Source organism: Lampris incognitus, chromosome 10 (assembly GCF_029633865.1).
Source record: "Lampris incognitus isolate fLamInc1 chromosome 10, fLamInc1.hap2, whole genome shotgun sequence".
In the NCBI taxonomy this organism is placed as follows: domain Eukaryota; kingdom Metazoa; phylum Chordata; class Actinopteri; order Lampriformes; family Lampridae; genus Lampris; species Lampris incognitus.
Window position 1 is genome coordinate 12,954,941 of NC_079220.1, and position 17,130 is coordinate 12,972,070.

The 17,130-nt window shown below is 43.4% G+C and overlaps 1 protein-coding gene across 2 annotated transcripts; it reads right to left on the reverse strand.

Moving 5' to 3' along the window:
- Positions 1-1,171: 1,171 nt before the first annotated feature.
- Positions 1,172-3,808, reverse strand: polr2f (RNA polymerase II, I and III subunit F). Of its 2 annotated transcripts, none has more exons than XM_056287970.1 (5): positions 3,668-3,808; positions 3,402-3,471; positions 3,043-3,164; positions 2,441-2,512; positions 1,172-2,283 (listed from the first exon to the last, which is right to left on the reverse strand). In XM_056287970.1, the coding sequence occupies exons 1-5, from the start codon at positions 3,685-3,687 to the stop codon at positions 2,193-2,195; spliced, it is 375 nt and encodes a 124-aa protein (XP_056143945.1). In that variant the 5' UTR covers positions 3,688-3,808; the 3' UTR covers positions 1,172-2,192. The 2 variants fall into 2 exon arrangements, with proteins under 2 accessions (XP_056143945.1, XP_056143944.1); XM_056287969.1 differs by having other exon boundaries at positions 3,043-3,173.
- Between the last annotated feature and the right edge of the window lie 13,322 nt (positions 3,809-17,130).

Genomic DNA, 17,130 nt, shown 5'->3' on the forward strand with positions numbered 1-17,130 from the left:
GAGCCGGGGGAAGGAGGGAAAGGGGGCAATGAGGGAGCCATACCCATAACTGCCTAGCCTGTAGCTTTGCTGCAGTACAAAGGGACTCTCATAGTTTCGACACATAGACCCCGCAACCTCCAACTACCCCTGCCCCCACCCCTGGCAGAAAAAAAATACCTTTTCCCTCTCAGGTTGGAACTGTAGTAGGATTAAAACATTCCACAAATGAGAGAAAGGAGAGAAGAGAGGAAAAGAGAGAATATTTACAATACGAAAGCATTAGAAAGCCATGTTAAAACCAGTGTACATCAGGGAAGACAAATGTCATGCAGGAGATATGGAAGACAGAAGCACGGAGGGAAAACTGAAGAGTCATATGAAGTAGGAGACGGATAGATGAGAAAAGACAGACGGCAGATAGAAGAGACAGACGAATGACAAAGTAACAGCGGAAGATATTAGACATGGCCTCGACTGCCTGAATGACGGCCTGATAATGTCCTCTCTGTGGCCGGTGGTGGTGATGGTCACATGCGTTGCCCCCCCGCCCCATGAAAGAATTGCTGTGCCACCCTGAGGCACTGTCTGTTCTTATCTAGATTCTCAGATTCAAGATGAGAATAAATCACCAGTATATCTGACTGTGGCAAAACACTCGTTGACAATGAGTACAAGCTGGGTTTTCCATGGAAATCGAAACATTTGCAAGGTGAGAATACAAAGCAGAGCACATCTTGGGGTCTACCTTCACCATGGAAGAGATTAGCATTAGACGGCATGTATCCAGCTGCCACACTGCAGTCGCCCAAGTCAAACCATCTTCACAGCTTTTCACCACAGCCACCCTGCTCTCAAACCGTACACTTGTCAAAGCAAGACGTCTGCTCTGCACAAATACACATCAGCCACAACATCGTAGCATCTCTCCTTCGTCCTGCTCTGACCCACGGAGAAAAGTACCCCCCCCCCCCCAAAAAAAACGATCCCTCCATCAGAGGCCAGGGCATTGTCATCCACCTCCCCTTCCAACAAAGCTGTTAATTCTCTAATACCAGCAACCTTTCACCCCCTTTATCTTCCATCGTGCATTGGCCTTCTTGCTGCCTGGGTAACAACCCATTTGTGCTAAACAATAAAGTGACTGTTTCCCTGTTGTGCGTGCCTACATGTTTACATGGGGAGAAAGTGAGAGACTTATGACAGTTCATTTTAATAAACTGAAAACCTATTCCATCTTATTTAACAAGTATACAATATAGTATAAATCAACATATACAAGATTTGCACAGGTAATCACAATGATAGTAACGTTAAAGTAGTTTCTTTTCTTTTGATAAACATTATTCCTTCTCTTGAACTTGGTCAAACTAGGCCCAATTCATGCCAGAAATAATTTGATTAATTTATTGAAAAAATCTATATCAAGTACAATAGACATCATCCTTCTGTTAGTGTCAATGCTGAGCGATGAGAGGGACAAAGTCATTTTTACAAAACCATTTATTTATAACAATAAAACAACTATCACAGATATCACTTTCTTCTTAAAAAAAAACGTTAACAGTTATAATAGGTTATTTTGTAAAACAGTAAAATGTTTAACTTGGGCTACATTTCCCCCTTGTGGATCCTAATTGTAATACACGTGTACGCCAAAAACTCTAGAAATTGGTGTAATTACAATGACTGGAGTGCAAGGAGGTGTCTCGAAGGTGTCTGGCTGGGAGAGCTGGCGTTGGATCGGCTGCGGGAGCCTTGTCTGCTGCGTCCGGTGGGCCCAAGGACCACGGCCTTGCTTGAAGCTGTACCCGAAGAGGAAACAACGAGGGCGGTCTGACAGGACACGGAAGCAGGGGCAGGCTAAGCTAACTGCCAGCCCATGCAGACGGCAGTTCTGACAGTCATCCTGGCTGGCGTTCACTCACTCGGACAGTGATATTTTTTTCTGGGATATATTGGAAATGTGTGTTTTTGTAGTTTTTGTAAGGCTTTTTGTAGTTTGGATATATGTTTTCTTGTAGGTTTTGGATATGTCTGTGTTGCACTGCTGTGGGAAACAATATTTCGTTTCATTTCATGTACACAAGTACATGAAATAAAATGACAAATAAATGCTCCTGACCCTGAAGTTCCTGGTATGTGGAGTTTATTTACAGAGTAGGATAGCTTGCACCTGATGCTGATTTTACTGGTTCTCAGATTGTTCCGCTTTAGTCGGTAATGATGAGCTCATCACAGCCCCAGTCCTCGTAACTGCCATCAGGAAGGTATCGCCTGATGATGATGGGGATTTTTCTGCTCCTGTCAAGAGTGGCAAAAGACATCATGTTATGAGATAGGGGATGACAGAGAATATTGAGCAAGCAAACAGTTTGTTAAAACATATGCAGTTATGGCAATAGTATGATGATTAACTGAAACAATTCCTTTGAGTTTATTCTACATCATGTTTACTTACTTGAGTTCTTTCATTGCAATTTGCAGAGGGTCTGTCTCTCCCTCTAGCTCAACCATGACTGGAGCACACATCCTAAAGAAAATAGCTTGGTTAATAGGTTGATAAAAGCTAAAACTGAATTATAGTCAATAAATTCCAGCTTATAAACTGGAACTGAAAATAGCCATTGCAATCGCAACTTTTAAGAGTTTATTCAAAACACATTTTTAATTGTGCCTTCACCCAGGGTAGCCGCTTGAATTTTTATTCATCAGCTCTTAATCTGCCGTTGATCAGTTGTGGGCTCTGTCTGTTTCAAATTTGATTCATGTCATTATATTTCACTATTTCTTCCTTGTTACTTCACTATTTTATCATTAAATGTTTTTTAATCTCATTTCGGTCATCTGTTTACTTACTGTGTGTCTATATTTACCGTTACCTTCTTTTATCTCTACACTTTCACTAAATGTAAAAGTGTACTAGATTGAATCTTAAGACTATGAAATATGCTGTATAAAAATGTTTGTTTGATTGACTGACAATGTATGGAACGACAGATCATACTACGCTGTCGAAGTTTAATAACTTGGTGAAAATTGAACAAAACAAAACCCACTTACGCTATTTGCAGGGCCCGGGTCCCCAACACCCTGGCCCTCTCATATTTTGTCATATATGGAGTTGTGATCCTTTTCTGGTTGGCTTGCTGGCCCTCCCCTGCTGGTAGAATCTGCACATTCTCCTGATCATCCTCGTTACAAGACAAAACAAACACGTAAGAATTCATCACAAATCTGACACTGACTAAAAAACGCCACCTAGTGGGAGGCAGAAGGACATCTGTAAAGCTTGAGGTATGTAAAATATAGTATTCGGGGGAAATTTCATCTCTGGACAATATTTCAAGGTTCACCACTTTAAAAAAAACATTATCAGAAATAAATGGCGTTCATGAGACAGGTTTGAGAAGCGAACTCACGTCTTCTACATTTTCCAGGTCATCCAACCCTTCATCTTCTTCTGCGTCATCAAAGTCTCCATCATCGAAGCTGTATTTGTGACAGCAAAACAATAAATTGTAAATCCAAAAATACCAAGATTAAACCGGCAGTATACACAAAATCGTTTACATTAGCACCGCACGCTGTGGTACTACAATCCTATGCTGAACGACCGACATCTACACAATACCAACAAAGCGCTACATTAACGGTTAATCTGACTTCTTGAACGCTGTATACTTACTTATCCTCGTTGTCCGACATGTCTTCTTTCTAAAATGTGTAAATATGCCTTCCGAAGAAGTATAACAAAAGTTCCCGCTGTCACTTTGTCCTCGGTCGGCTACTACGACACATGCAGTAACCCTTTATCCGGTAAAATTCCGGATACTCTTCTTCTTCTTCTTTCCGGCAGATTAGGCACAGTTTAGTGCATTGCTGCCTCTCACTGGTGTAGTAACGTCATTGCTACTTTTGCCCTTTGAGACCTTGCTATATAGATCTGCGGTTTTGAGGCAGTGTACTACTTCCCTAGCTCTCTTTGAAGCACCCCGTCGCCCAGCAGTGTTCCAAGGGAAAAAACTTTATTTCCCAGTTTGCCTAATTCCATTAATAAAACCCTAATTTCCCTGGCACAGAGCGGGCAATGCATGAAGACATGTTGTACAGACTCCAGGGCTCCACAGTATTCACATGCCGTCTCTGTGCTTCCCCACTAGCATTCCCCACTTGCTACTCCGCAATGTCCCAGCCTTAGCCTTGTCAGTTTCATGCATCTTTCCGAGGCATGTTCACTCTATTGCCAAGTTTAACTGATGTTTGGATGCTGTATAGCTTTCCCCCTCTGCTGTCTGCATCCCACTCTTGCTGCCATTGATGATTCAGTCTCTCACTGATGATGCTGCGGCACTCCATTCTGCCAAATGGGACTTGCATATCAACACTATCCCTGCCTAAACTTGCCCCAGCTACCCTATCTGCCACCTAATTGCCCTCAACCCCAACATGTGCCGGCACCCATAGAAAACCCACACTACATCCTTGCGTCTCCAGTTCAAAAACCATAATTAAAATCTCCCCAGCTATGTCTGGTCTAGCTCTGCCGCCCACCCCCACCCCAATGCAATCAAGGCAGATAATGAATCAGTACATAGCACAACCTTACCCAAAACCCCTTCTACCACCCACCACAATGCCCAAAACAAAGCAACCTAGTTCTGCAGAGAATATTGATATCCCATCAGGCAACCTTCTGCTCAGACGGATTTGCACATAGGGTACTTAAAAGCCAAATCCTACTCTTCTGCTTCAGGAACTCTTGAGCCATCAGTGTAAATATTTATATAGTTACCTCACCTATTTCTAAGTACTCCCTCTTCATATGCCTCATGATTTCCCATTCCACCTTTCTGTATTAATTATTTTATTTTAAAGTTCACATCGGTTTCTGTCCACAGCCATCAATCCAACATCCTGCCCCGAACCCCTGCATCGTGTAACTTAGTTACACTTTTCACAAGTTTTTTCCTCTTTCCACAGCATATCATAGGCCCTCTCTATATCAAGGAAGACACCAATCACCACCTCCTTGTTCACTAGAGCTTTCTTAATGTCTTTATTTAGCACCAGGACTGAATTCATTGTTGATTGACCTAGTCTAAACCCACATTGGAATGGAGAAAAGTAGCCTCTCTGCTCTAGTCTATGCATATGCTGGTCAGTAACCATTCTTTCCATAATCTTACAAATAACCACTGTAAGGGCAATTGGTCTGTATGATCCAGGACTGTTGACTTCTCTCTCAAGTTTCAAAATTGGAGCGACCATGGCATGCGTCCACTCAGCCCTTGTTCCCACACTGTATTTATCAGAGATAATATCTCCTCCGATGTCAAGTCATCCATGTGCTTAAACATCGCATATCCCAGGGTTGGTATTATGCCCTCACCTTTTGCACACTTCAGCTCATTTATAGAAAAGAATACATTGATCCCATCACTATCATCGGTGTGAGTTTCAAGTTTATGTCCTTCATGCGCAAGCATTTTTTTTCCCTCCTCAGCTGTCCCTCTCTACCCACATTACCAGTTCTTGGTACTCTCTGAAAATTCCTGTCCAATAGGTCGATGTGGTGTATGAAACACTAATATTGTTCTAAACTGTTTAAGTAGATAACTGGAAAGTGCACACGGCAGACTTATGACAGTACTACTACTACTACTTTTGGCTGCTCCCGTTAGGGGTCGCCACAGCGGATCATCCGATTCCATTTCTTCCTGTCTTCTGCATCTTCCTCTGTCACACCAGCCACCTGCATGTCTTCCCTCACCACATCCATAAACCTCCTCTTTGGCCTTCCTCTTCTCCTCTTCCCTGGCAGCTCCATATTGAGCATCCTTCTCCCAATATACTCAGCATCTCTCCTCCACACATGTCCAAGCCATCTCAATCTTGCCTCTCTTGCTTTGTCTCCAAACTGTCCAACCTGAGCGGTCCCTCTAATATAATCGTTCCTAATCCTGTCCTTCTTCGTTACTCCCAGTGAAAATCTTAGCATCTTCAACTCTGCCACCTCCAGCTCCGCCTCCTGTCTTTTCGTCAGTGCCACTGTCTCCAAACCATATAACATAGCTGGTCTCACAACCATCTTGTAAACTTTCCCTTTAACTCTTGCTGGTACCCTTCTGTCACAAATCACTCCTGACACTCTTCTCCACCCACTCCACCCTGCCTGCACTCTCTTTTTCACCTCTCTACTGCACTCCCCGTTACTTTGGACAGTTGACCCCAAGTATTTAAACTCAAATGCCTTTGTCACCTCCACTCCTTGCATCCTGACCATTCCACTGTCCTCTCTCTCATTCACGCATAGGTATTCCGTCTTGCTCCTACTGACTTTCATTCCTCTTCTCTCCAGTGCATACCTCCACCTCTCCAGGCTCTCCTCAACCTGCACCCTACTCTCGCTACAGATCACAATGTCATCCGCGAACATCATCGTCCATGGAGACTCCTGCCTGATCTTGTCCGTCAACCTGTCCATCACCATTGCAAACAAGAAAGGGCTAAGAGCCGATCCTTAATGTAATCCCACCTCCACCTTGAACCCATCTGTCATTCCAACCGCACACCTCACCATTGTCACACTTCCCTCATACGTATCCTGCACCACTCCTACATACTTCTCTGCAAATCCTGACTTCCTCATACAATACCACACCTCTCTCGGCACTCTGTCATTAGCTTTCTCTAAATCTACAAAGACACAATACAACTCTTTCTGGCCTTCTCTATACTTCTCCATCAACATTCTCAAAGCAAACATCGCATCTGTGGTGTTCTTTCGTGGCATGAAACCATACTGCTGCTCGCTGATTGTCACCTCTCCTCTTAACCTAGCTTTTATTACTCTTTCCCAAATCTTCATGCTGTGGCTGATCAACTTTATACCTCTGTAGTTGTTACAGTTCTGCACATCGCCCTTGTTCTTGAAAATCGGTACCAGTATGCTTCTTCTCCACTCCTCAGGCATCCTCTCACTTTCCAGGATTGTGTTAAACAATCTAGTTAAAAACTCCACTGCCATCTCTCCTAAACATCTCCATGCCTCCACAGGTATGTCATCAGGACCAACTGCCTTTCCACTCTTCATCCTCTTCATAGCTGCCCTCACTTCCTCCTTGCTAATCCGCTGAACTTCCTGATTCACTATCCCTACATCATCCAACCTTCTCTCTCTCTCTCATTTTCTTCATTCATCAGCCCCTCAAAGTATTCCTTCCACCTTCTTAGCATACTCTCCTCGCTTGTCAGCACATTTCCATCTCTATCCTTGATCGCCCTAACTTGCTGCACATCCTTTGCTGCTTGGTCCCTCTGTCTAGCCAATCGGTACAAGTCCTTTTCTCCTTCCTTAGTATCTAATCTGTCATACAACTCACCATACGCCTTTTCCTTTGCCTTTGCCACCTCTCTCTTTGCTTTACGCTGCATCTCCTTGTACTCCTGTCTACTTTCTTCATCTCTCTTACTATCCCACTTCTTCTTTGCCAACCTTTTCCTCTGTATAATTTGCTGTACTTCCTCATTCCACCACCAAGTCTCCTTGTCTTCCTTCCTCTGTCCTGATGACACACCAAGTACCTTCCTAGCTGTCTCCCTCACTATTTCTGCAGTGGTTTTCCAGCCATCTGGCAACTCTTCACTACCACCCAGTGCCTGTCTTACCTCCTGCCTGAACTCCACACAACAGTCTTCCTTCTTCAACTTCCACCATTTGATCTTCGGCTGTGTCTTCACTCGCTTCCTCTTCTTGGTCTCCAAAGTCATCCTACAGACCACCATCCGATGCTGCCTAGCTACGTTCTCCCCTGTCACCACCTTGCAGTCTCCAATCCCTTTTAGATGGCGCCTTCTACATAAGATATAGTCCACCTGTGTGCACTTTCCTCCACTCTTGTACGTCACCCTGTGTTCCTCCCTCTTCTTGAAATATGTATTCACCACAGCCATTTCCATCCTTTTCACAAAATCCACCACCATCTGTCCTTCCACATTTCTCTTCTTGACTCCATACCTTCCCATCACCTCCTCATCACCTCTGTTCCCTTCACCAACATGTCCATTGAAGTCCGCTCCAATCACCACTCTCTCCTCCTTGGGTACCCTCTCCACCATGTCGTCCAACTCATTCCAGAATTCTTCTTTTTCATCTATCTCACACCCAACTTGCGGGGCATATGCGCTGATAACATTCAGCAATAAACCTTCAATTTCCAGCTTCATACTCATCACTCTGTCTGACACTCTCTTCACCTCCAGCACGCTCTTGACATACTCTTCCTTCAGAATTACCCCTACCCCATTACTCCTCCCATTCACACCATGGTAGAAGAGTTTGAAGCCACCTCCGATACTCCTGGCCTTACTCCCCTTCCACCTGGTCTCTTGCACACAGTATGCCTACCTTTCTTCTTTCCATCATGTCAGCCAGCTCTCTCCCTTTACCAGTCATAGTGCCAACATTCAAAGTTCCAACTCTCACCTCCACATGCCTACCCTTCCTCCTCTCTAGCTGCCTCTGGACATGCTTTCCCCCTCTCCTTCTCCTTCGCCCAACAGTAGCATAGTTTCCACCGACACCCTGCTGGTTAACAGTACCGGTGGCGGTCGTTGGTAACCCGGGCCTCGACCGATCCGGTATGTAAGTCTTATTTATGATCCGCATATTTGATTTGGCAAAGATTTTACGCCGGATGCCCTTCCTGACGCAACCCTCCCCATTTGTCCGGGCTTGGGACCGGCACTAAGGATGCCCTGGCTTGTGCATCCTCAGTGGCTGGGTTGGCAGACTTATGACAGTAACGTAGTATATTTATTCTTACGCTGTAACAACCTAGCTATCCCGAGTAGAGCGGAGTACCAAGAGAGCGCCCTGGTGGCGATTCTGCCTTATATACTCTTCAGGAACAACCAGTAGCTGACCGCCACCTCATTCAGCACCAATCACATTTGAATGTACCATTCAAAACCAACCAACCCACACTGGTTAATATTCTGTGTTGGGAACACCACAGCTCCTCCCCTGTAAATTCAAACTTTTTTTTTCTAGGATTCTAACATATCCTTTTTGCTCTTAAGCTCATAACCATGTACAGTATTTCTTCAACAGTAACCATACATTACATTACAGATTTCTTTTCTTCTTTTTTTTTTATAACCAATCTGCATGTCAGTCACAAGTTCAGTCTATCAGGAAGACGTCTGTCTCTCACAGGACGAGTGTTCCTTTCCACAACTGGCGGTGGTGGTTCTACAGGTCGTTCTTCCACAACCTGTGGTTCAGGATGTTCTGACACATCAGTGTCTGCATTGAAATCATCAGTCTCCCAAGAAGCACCATCACAAGAGTCCATTTGAGTCTGATGTGGATTTCCCTTGACACCCAATATCTGGTTCACATGTCTTTTCACACAATTTCCATTTACTTCAACACTGTATGTGACAGGACCCAACACTTCACTTATAACTCCATTCAACCATTTCTCCCCTCCCCTGTAATTTTTTACCAACACGTGTTGACCAACCTTAAAAGACCTAACACGGGGAAGATATGGTTCAGACTCGGTCCGCATTCTCTGAGAGAACTTTGGTTTGATAAGACACAACCTGGTTTGCCCCTGTCTTCTCAGAAATAGCTCAGCTGGGGTCTTTCCTGTCTTTGGATGTATGCCCATGGCATCAATGACATGCCCTAAGTATGAAATGCTGTTCTGCATGAATGCACACTTCTCTCTTTTAACCCTGAGATTGTAAGTTTCAAGTCTACTAAGCACCTCTTCCAAGTTAGTCAGGTGCCTTTCTGTATCTTTTCCAGTAATTAAGATGTCATCTAAATAACAGATGACCCCTTCCATGCCCTGAAGAACCTGATCCATAATCTTTTGAAAAATAGCAGGGGCGCTAGCAACACCGTAGGGTAACCTATTGTAGTGATACAACCCTCTGTGTGTGTTGATAGTTAGGTAATGTCTTGAATTGTCCTCTAACAGAACCAGTCTAATTTGGTAAACTGCTGACCTCCTGCTAGTTTAGCAAATAGATCTTGGGTTTTGGGTAGTGGATACTGTTCCACATTCAACCATGGATTGATGGTGACCTTGTAGTCTCCACATATTCTCACACTATCATCCTTTTTAGGCACACAAACTACTGGAGCTGCCCACTCACTGTAATTAATGGGTGAGAGGACACCTTCAGCTTCCAATTTTGCCAATTCTCTCTCTACGGCTTCTCTTAATGCATAAGGCACGTTTCTAGGCTTACAGAACTTGGGCACTGCATCTGGAACTTCATGTAGTCTGGCTTCAATACCTTTTAACTTGCCTAGCCCAGGTTTGAACACTGATGCATGTCTGGCACACACATCATCCACTGTATCAGGAGCCACTCTGTTGACTCTTGACCAGTCTAGCTTTAATTTACTTATCCAGTCTCTGCCCATTAATGCAGGACCTATTCCTTTCACGACTAGTAGTTCTAGCTTTTCGGAGTGTTCCTTGCATTTCACCTTTGCTGGGAATTTTCCTATCAATAGCAATGATTCCTCACTGTAGGTTTTCAGCACACAATTTGCAGGACTAAGTTTCACATCTTTAAACCTGCGTTTAAGTAGAGTTTCAGATATCACTGACACGGCTGCGCCAGTGTCTACCTCCATTTTCACCCTTGTACCATTTACACTGACATACACATAGTAGGGTTTCACAATGTCACCTTTACCCGTGTCCATTGCAAAAAGTTCGGCCCCTCCACTGTCTGACCAGTGTCAATGTTCTGTACAGCATCCACCATGCACCTTGTCGGCACACAGCATTCGTCTCTGGCACTGCAGAGCTGAGGCTGGAAAGGATCTCCATCTGCCCGAAGACGGTGAGCGTTGCTTTGGTCCACGTGCTGGGGGGGGGGGGGGTCGCAACCAAGTCTTCCCTGCTGCTTGATAGCGCTGGAATTTGTACATGTCCCGTGCTTGAGAGCGTGGCAACATTCCGAATGCCTGGTCCCTTTCGATGCCTTGCCATAGCTTCCTTCTTTAGGTGAACGGCATGCTTTTGCGATGTGTCCCTTTTTCTTGCACTGGTGACACTCTGCGTCCTTGAACCTGCATTCATCCGGTCTGTGGCCTTTTCCATTGCAGCGATAGCAGGGCTTTCCATTAGCTTTAGACTTTACCGTAGCCTCTCTATGCTTTAGGTTAGCCTTCTTTTCTACCACATTAGCTTTATAGCCTTTCTGTGCAAACTGTTGCGCACTGTTGCCTTTTGTTACCTCAAAAGAAAGCGCCATTTCAACTGCGAGCTGTAACGTTGTCTTTCGTGTGAGCAGCATTGAGTAACCGATCTCTTAGCTCACTGCTCTTAACTCCACAGACCAACCTATCACGCAGTGCTTCATCTAAAAATGTTCCAACTTTGCATGTGGCTGCTAACTTTCTCAAACTTGCAATGTACTCACTTATTGTTTCGTTTTCCTTTTGGTTTCTTCCGTGAAACTTGCATCTCTCGGCAATAAAGTTGGTTTTCGGGATGTAGTGCTTTTCTAGCATTCCCACCAGTACTTCATATGGTTTACCCGATGGCTTATCTGGTGCACACAAATCCATCAGCAAGCTATGTGCCCGTTTTCCTACCACCGTAAGAAATACCGCTTTGGTTTTCTCATCTCGAGCGTCCAATCCATTTGCTGCGAAGTACTGCTCTAACCGCTGGCGATAACTATCAAAACTTTCCTCACTTTCCTCGAAGTGGAAATCTTCTGGCTTACCGAATGCCATCTTCTGTTCGACGGTCCTTTCACTCACCGAACGGCTCCCTGGTTGTTCGTCGTTTACTTCTGCCTCGCTGGAGCTGCTTGACATGCTAACTCTGTCACTTCCAACTTAAACATCCCATCCTCGTCGCCAAACTGTGGTGTATGAAACACTAATACTGTTCTAAACTGTTTAAGTAGATAACTGGAAAGTGCACACGGCAGACTTATGACAGTAACGTAGTATATTTATTCTTACGCTGTAACAACCTATCAATCCCGAGTAGAGCGGAGTACCTAGAGAACGCCCCGGTGGCGATTCTGCCTTATATACTCTTCAGGAACAACCAATAGCTGACCGCCACCTCATTCAGCACCAATCACATTTGAATGTACCATTCAAAACCAACCAACCCACACTGGTTAATATTCTGTGTTGGGAACACCACAGTCGGCCTTCCCCCTGTTGCTTACAACTTCTTTATTTCCTTTCATCAAAATAGAAACTGGAAGACCACTGTTAATCCCAGCCATTCGATGAATCATACTCCAAGCTTGCAGTTGATACAGTTGTTTCTTAACCAATGTTGTCGTAAAATCTGTGCCAGCTTTCTTTCTTAACCCCTTTCATAACCTTTCCAGTCTGCTCGCAGTCTCTTATATTCAATAACATGACTCAGCTGGACACTTTCTAAGTTACAAGCCTTCATCCAACATGGCACTATTTTCCTTCTCTTTCCTGTTCCCCTTGATTGGAACTGACTTTTCAGCCACTCTTCTCACTACAGAACAGAAGGACTTACTCCATTCTTCTACACTACCCTCATTTATAACATCTCCCAAATCTGCCAAGAGTTGTTCTCTAAACTTATCCCAGTTCGCTTTATGAAAATTAAACCCTCTCATAGTGCTTTCCTTCTCCACCTGCAAAGCTCTACCAAACTCACTTCCCTCCATCCATCCATTATCCAAACCGTTTATCCTGCTCTCAGGGAGCCTATCCCAGCAGTCATTGGGCGGCAGGCGGGGAGACACCCTGGACAGGCCATCACAGGGCCCCCCCAGCCTCCTCCCATTGACTTTGCATGCATTCGCGCCGCCCAAAAAATTCGCGCCGCCTTTGGTCTGAACGTAGCCTTACGGTCGCTCCATCCCACTTCTGACACCAATGTAGCGAATTCGGGGGACAACGCAACCACAAGAACTGCCGCGGCCGGGAAGCGAACCAGTATCGCCCGCATCGCAGGAGGCATCGCCAACCGCTCGACTAAAGGCTCAGACCTGCCAGCCAGCGGCCAGCGTGTCTTCTTATTCATGCACGTTACAATATGTTGGACATGATCCTTATGTTATGAAGAGTGATTTTTTTGACGAAGTGGTCACTGCACACACGCTTGTTATCCGACTCCGCTCCTCCCGACCGCAGACGACGGTTCGCAACCCATTTTTTTCCGACGTTTCCGGTCAATTTCTTGCATTCCCCCCCCCCCCTCATGAACAATAACTTTTGGTACACAATAAAAACTAATTGTGGTTTCTAAGTTAATGACGCCAAACAGGCATTTTGAAAGTTTGTGATAGTGCTTCCTATGTAGAAAATCACTTCATGCCCTCCATCTGTAGTTCGTGACGTCATATGCAAACAACCCATTACCCCGCTCTTTTGAGCCGTCCCGGTTGCTGCTCCACTCTCTCCGGCCGACCAGAGGAGGCGCTACTGCAGCGACCAGGACAAATACCCACATCCGACTTCCCACCCGCAGACACGGCCAATTGTTCCTGTGCGGACGTCCGACCAAGCCGGAGGTAACACGGGGATTCGATTCTGCGATCCCGTGTTGGTAGGCAACGGAATAGACCGCTACGCTACCCGGACGCCCCTCCCCTCGAGATCTTGCCAGAGGTGGCCGCACGTTACTGCTGGATACAATCCAACGCAATCCTCCTTCCTATCTGTTTTCATCTTTCGTCTTTCGAGGCATCGTCTGTATGTATATTGTTATTTAATGCATATCTTTACTTATGTAACTTACATTTAGCTATTTGTTAAGTTTATGCCATTTAGTCACCGTATTGTTCAGTTAACTAGAGGAGGAAGACGTGTGCTCTGTAATGGCAAATTAACTATTACTATGCACTGCCATTCCAGTAATTCAAGATTTATGTTTTTATTTATAGTGTAGTGTGCACGAATAAGTAGACACGTTAGCCCTTGGCTAACGAGTCGGACCCTTTAGTCGACTGGTTAACGTTGTCGCCCGCGGTGCAGGAAATAAGGGTTCGTGTCCAGGCTTTGGCCGTTCCCGGGCTGCAGAAGTTTATCAACTTCCAACATAAACCTGTGGACAACACTAACCGTCTTCAGAGTCGTAATATAAGGTGTAAGGTTGTTGACACTTGCTGCCAGTGCCCTTGCTCAGCAGCGACAACAGGGAAAGACAGTACAGTTAGTGGTTTAAGGAACAGCACAAGGCAATTTTTCTTTTTTTGCAAGGAGCAGCCAATAATTAATTATTTCTTCCTACAAGAGACGCATTCTATTAATAATGGTGTCGGTTTTTGGAAATCCCAATGGAGCAGTGGCGACATATTTCTATCCCACGGTACTTCGCATTCTGTGGGTGTGGCAATTTTATTTAACCGTTTGGATGGCAAGGTTATTTATTGATCATAAGCGTGATACCGAGGGCCACTGGATAATGGTGCTCATTGAATTTAATGATTGTAACTACATTCTGTTGAATTTATATGGTTTTAATAATCGGGTCAAAAATAAGAGATTATTTTCCAGTTTAGGTACCATGATTAATAATTGGCAAAATGTGTACTCAACAGACAAAGCTATTGTTGCAGGGGACTTTAATGCAGTCCCAGATGAATGGCAAGACAGAGTTCCCATCCGGTTCAACGCTCATTCTTTTAACCCTTTGATATCTGAGCTTTCCAATTCACTCAATCTTGTTGATATTGGCGTAAACTTAATCCAGAGAAAATACAATACACTTGGAGGAACAATACAGGGTGGATGTAATGCTCAAGATTAGATTTCTGGCTAATAACAAGCAATTTAGTCGAACTGTCCTCTAATTGTGATATTTGTCCCTCTCCCTGTCCCCTCACTGATCATTGTGTTATTACTCTGTCTCTTTCGTCCAAGGGCAATTTACCACAACCTATGATGTTCCACTGGAACTTTAACAGTAATTTACTGAAAAACACTTAATTTTGTAATAGGATCTTGTCTTTGACCAGTGAGGTCAAGCTACAAGTTGACTTATCACCCATGTATAAATGGGGGTGGCTCAATATAATGTTAGGAAAATTGACATTCAGGAAGGCTGAAAATCGACCAATGTAAGAAGAAAATAACAGTTAGATGTTATATCCAAAATAAATTAGCTGTGTAGCCAGACCAATTTGAATGATGAAAATAACCTCGAACCCCGTCAACTGCAGTTGCTGTTAGATGACCTGTACAGAGAAAAGGCAAAAGGTGCATTCATCCGTTGGATTGAGGATGGTGAAAAGAATTCATCATACTTTTTTAATTTAGAAAAAACATAGACAAGCCAAAAGGGTAATAAGTAAACTATATATTAACAATTGTTTAAGCAAAGATCAGGATACTATTGAAAACCACATATGTACTTTTTATAGGTTACTTTACAGCTCTAAATACTCTAGGCAAGAGGCTGACTCTTTCTTGAAAGGACTGGACCCCAAAAATAGATGAGAACTTTAAAGTTCAAACAGAAGCTGAAATTTCTATTGCAGAATTAGACTCTGCCATTTCTCAGATGCCTAACGGAAAGGCACCGGGTCCAGATGGTCTCACAACAGAATTCTTCAAACACTTCTGGTCTGAAATTAGAGAACGTATGTATGGTATGATGGTATGGTATGAGTATGATTCTTTTAAAGAGTGTATAAACAACTCTGTCCTGTCACCTACCATGAAACAAGGCATAATCATGCTTATACCAAATCCAAACAAAGACAAATTATCCTTGGATAACTGGAGAACTATTATTCTCGTTTGTGGTGACTATAAGTTCTTAGCACACATTTATGCTAATAGACTTAAGAAAGGGCTAAGCAACAAAATTGATGAAACACAGCCCGCATTTATCAAAGGCAGACATTCATAACCATACTCGATTGGTCTTAGATATTCTTGCTTATAAGACATTAATGACACATGATAGCTTCATTTTATTCTTAGATTTCTTCAAAGCCTTTGATATTTTAGAACACCCCTTTTTATTTAAAACCTTAAAATTGTTTGGTTTTGGAATAAACATTTGCAGTGTAATTCAAATGCTTTATAATGATATTAACAGAAGTGTAGTGTTCAGTCATGACTTTTCAAGGAGATTCCCAATTAATTGAGGGATTCATCAAGGGTGCCCGGTTAGTCCTTTATTATTTTTTGTAGCTGCAGAATTGTTGGCGATTTACTTTAAAAACTCCTCAGACATTCAAGGTATTGAAATACTGGGTAAAGAATTCATAATTAGTCAATTTGCGGATGATACAGCATTGTTTCTAAAAATTAAAAACATAAAAAATAATGAAAAATAAAAACATCTGCAAAGCAATTCCCATTCCTTTACTTCCAATGTTACAAAGCAGTATACAATATTCTTCGGTTGTTCATTCTTTGCCTTCTCGAAAGGCTGATGATGTCAATCTGCTGGATAAAATATGTGATGATGGTCTGGCCAATTATCGGTTTAGCTATTTGTCATTTTTCATATTATTGTTATCGGCATATTTTTATCGGCCAAGCCGATTTTTTAAAATCACATATTGAAAATGTTTATTATTTCCTTACATCTAGAAAAAGGGTTTTGAAACAATCACATGAAGAGGAGAAATGTGAAAAGAGGAGAAAGGGGAAACTTGTAGAAAAACGGCAAACAAGAATGGTCAGGGTGTGTGTTCAAAACCATAACTACAGCATTATCAGGAGTAAAATCTATTAGACACTCCAATAAATGCAGCAATCAAATTTCACTGCACAGGAGCAAGGTTATGAAAATAAACTTCAAAATGAAGCTACAAACTTTCTATAGCTGGACTCACCTGAATATTTTTCAAGGCATTTCTAAATTTTGCAAAAGTCTTTAAACCTTCTCATCATTGGCAACATTAGTCTTTCAAAATACATTATTGACAGTTGTTTTTAAAAACTGTCATAAACTTTCATAAAGAGAGAGCAAAGGTCCTCTCTTGGTAAACTGGTAGGGCTGTCAGTGAATGTTCCAAATTCGTATATAACTAAATCGTGGGGGGAGGGGGGCACATGGGAGGGTTTTGTCTGTGTCCCATTCCTCAACTTCCGTGCCAGCTACTTCTGCTGAATCTCCAAACTGGGAGCGCACAGACTCCCATCTACTG

Coding starts and splice junctions, on each gene's coding strand:
- polr2f (XM_056287969.1), bottom strand. CDS start 3,687: ATGTCGGACAACGAGGATAA. Junction 3,472..3,667: donor ATGTCGGACAACGAGGATAA/GTAAGTATACAG, acceptor TCACAAATACAG/CTTCGATGATGGAGACTTTG. Junction 3,174..3,401: donor ACCTGGAAAATGTAGAAGAC/GTGAGTTCGCTT, acceptor TCTTGTAACGAG/GATGATCAGGAGAATGTGCA.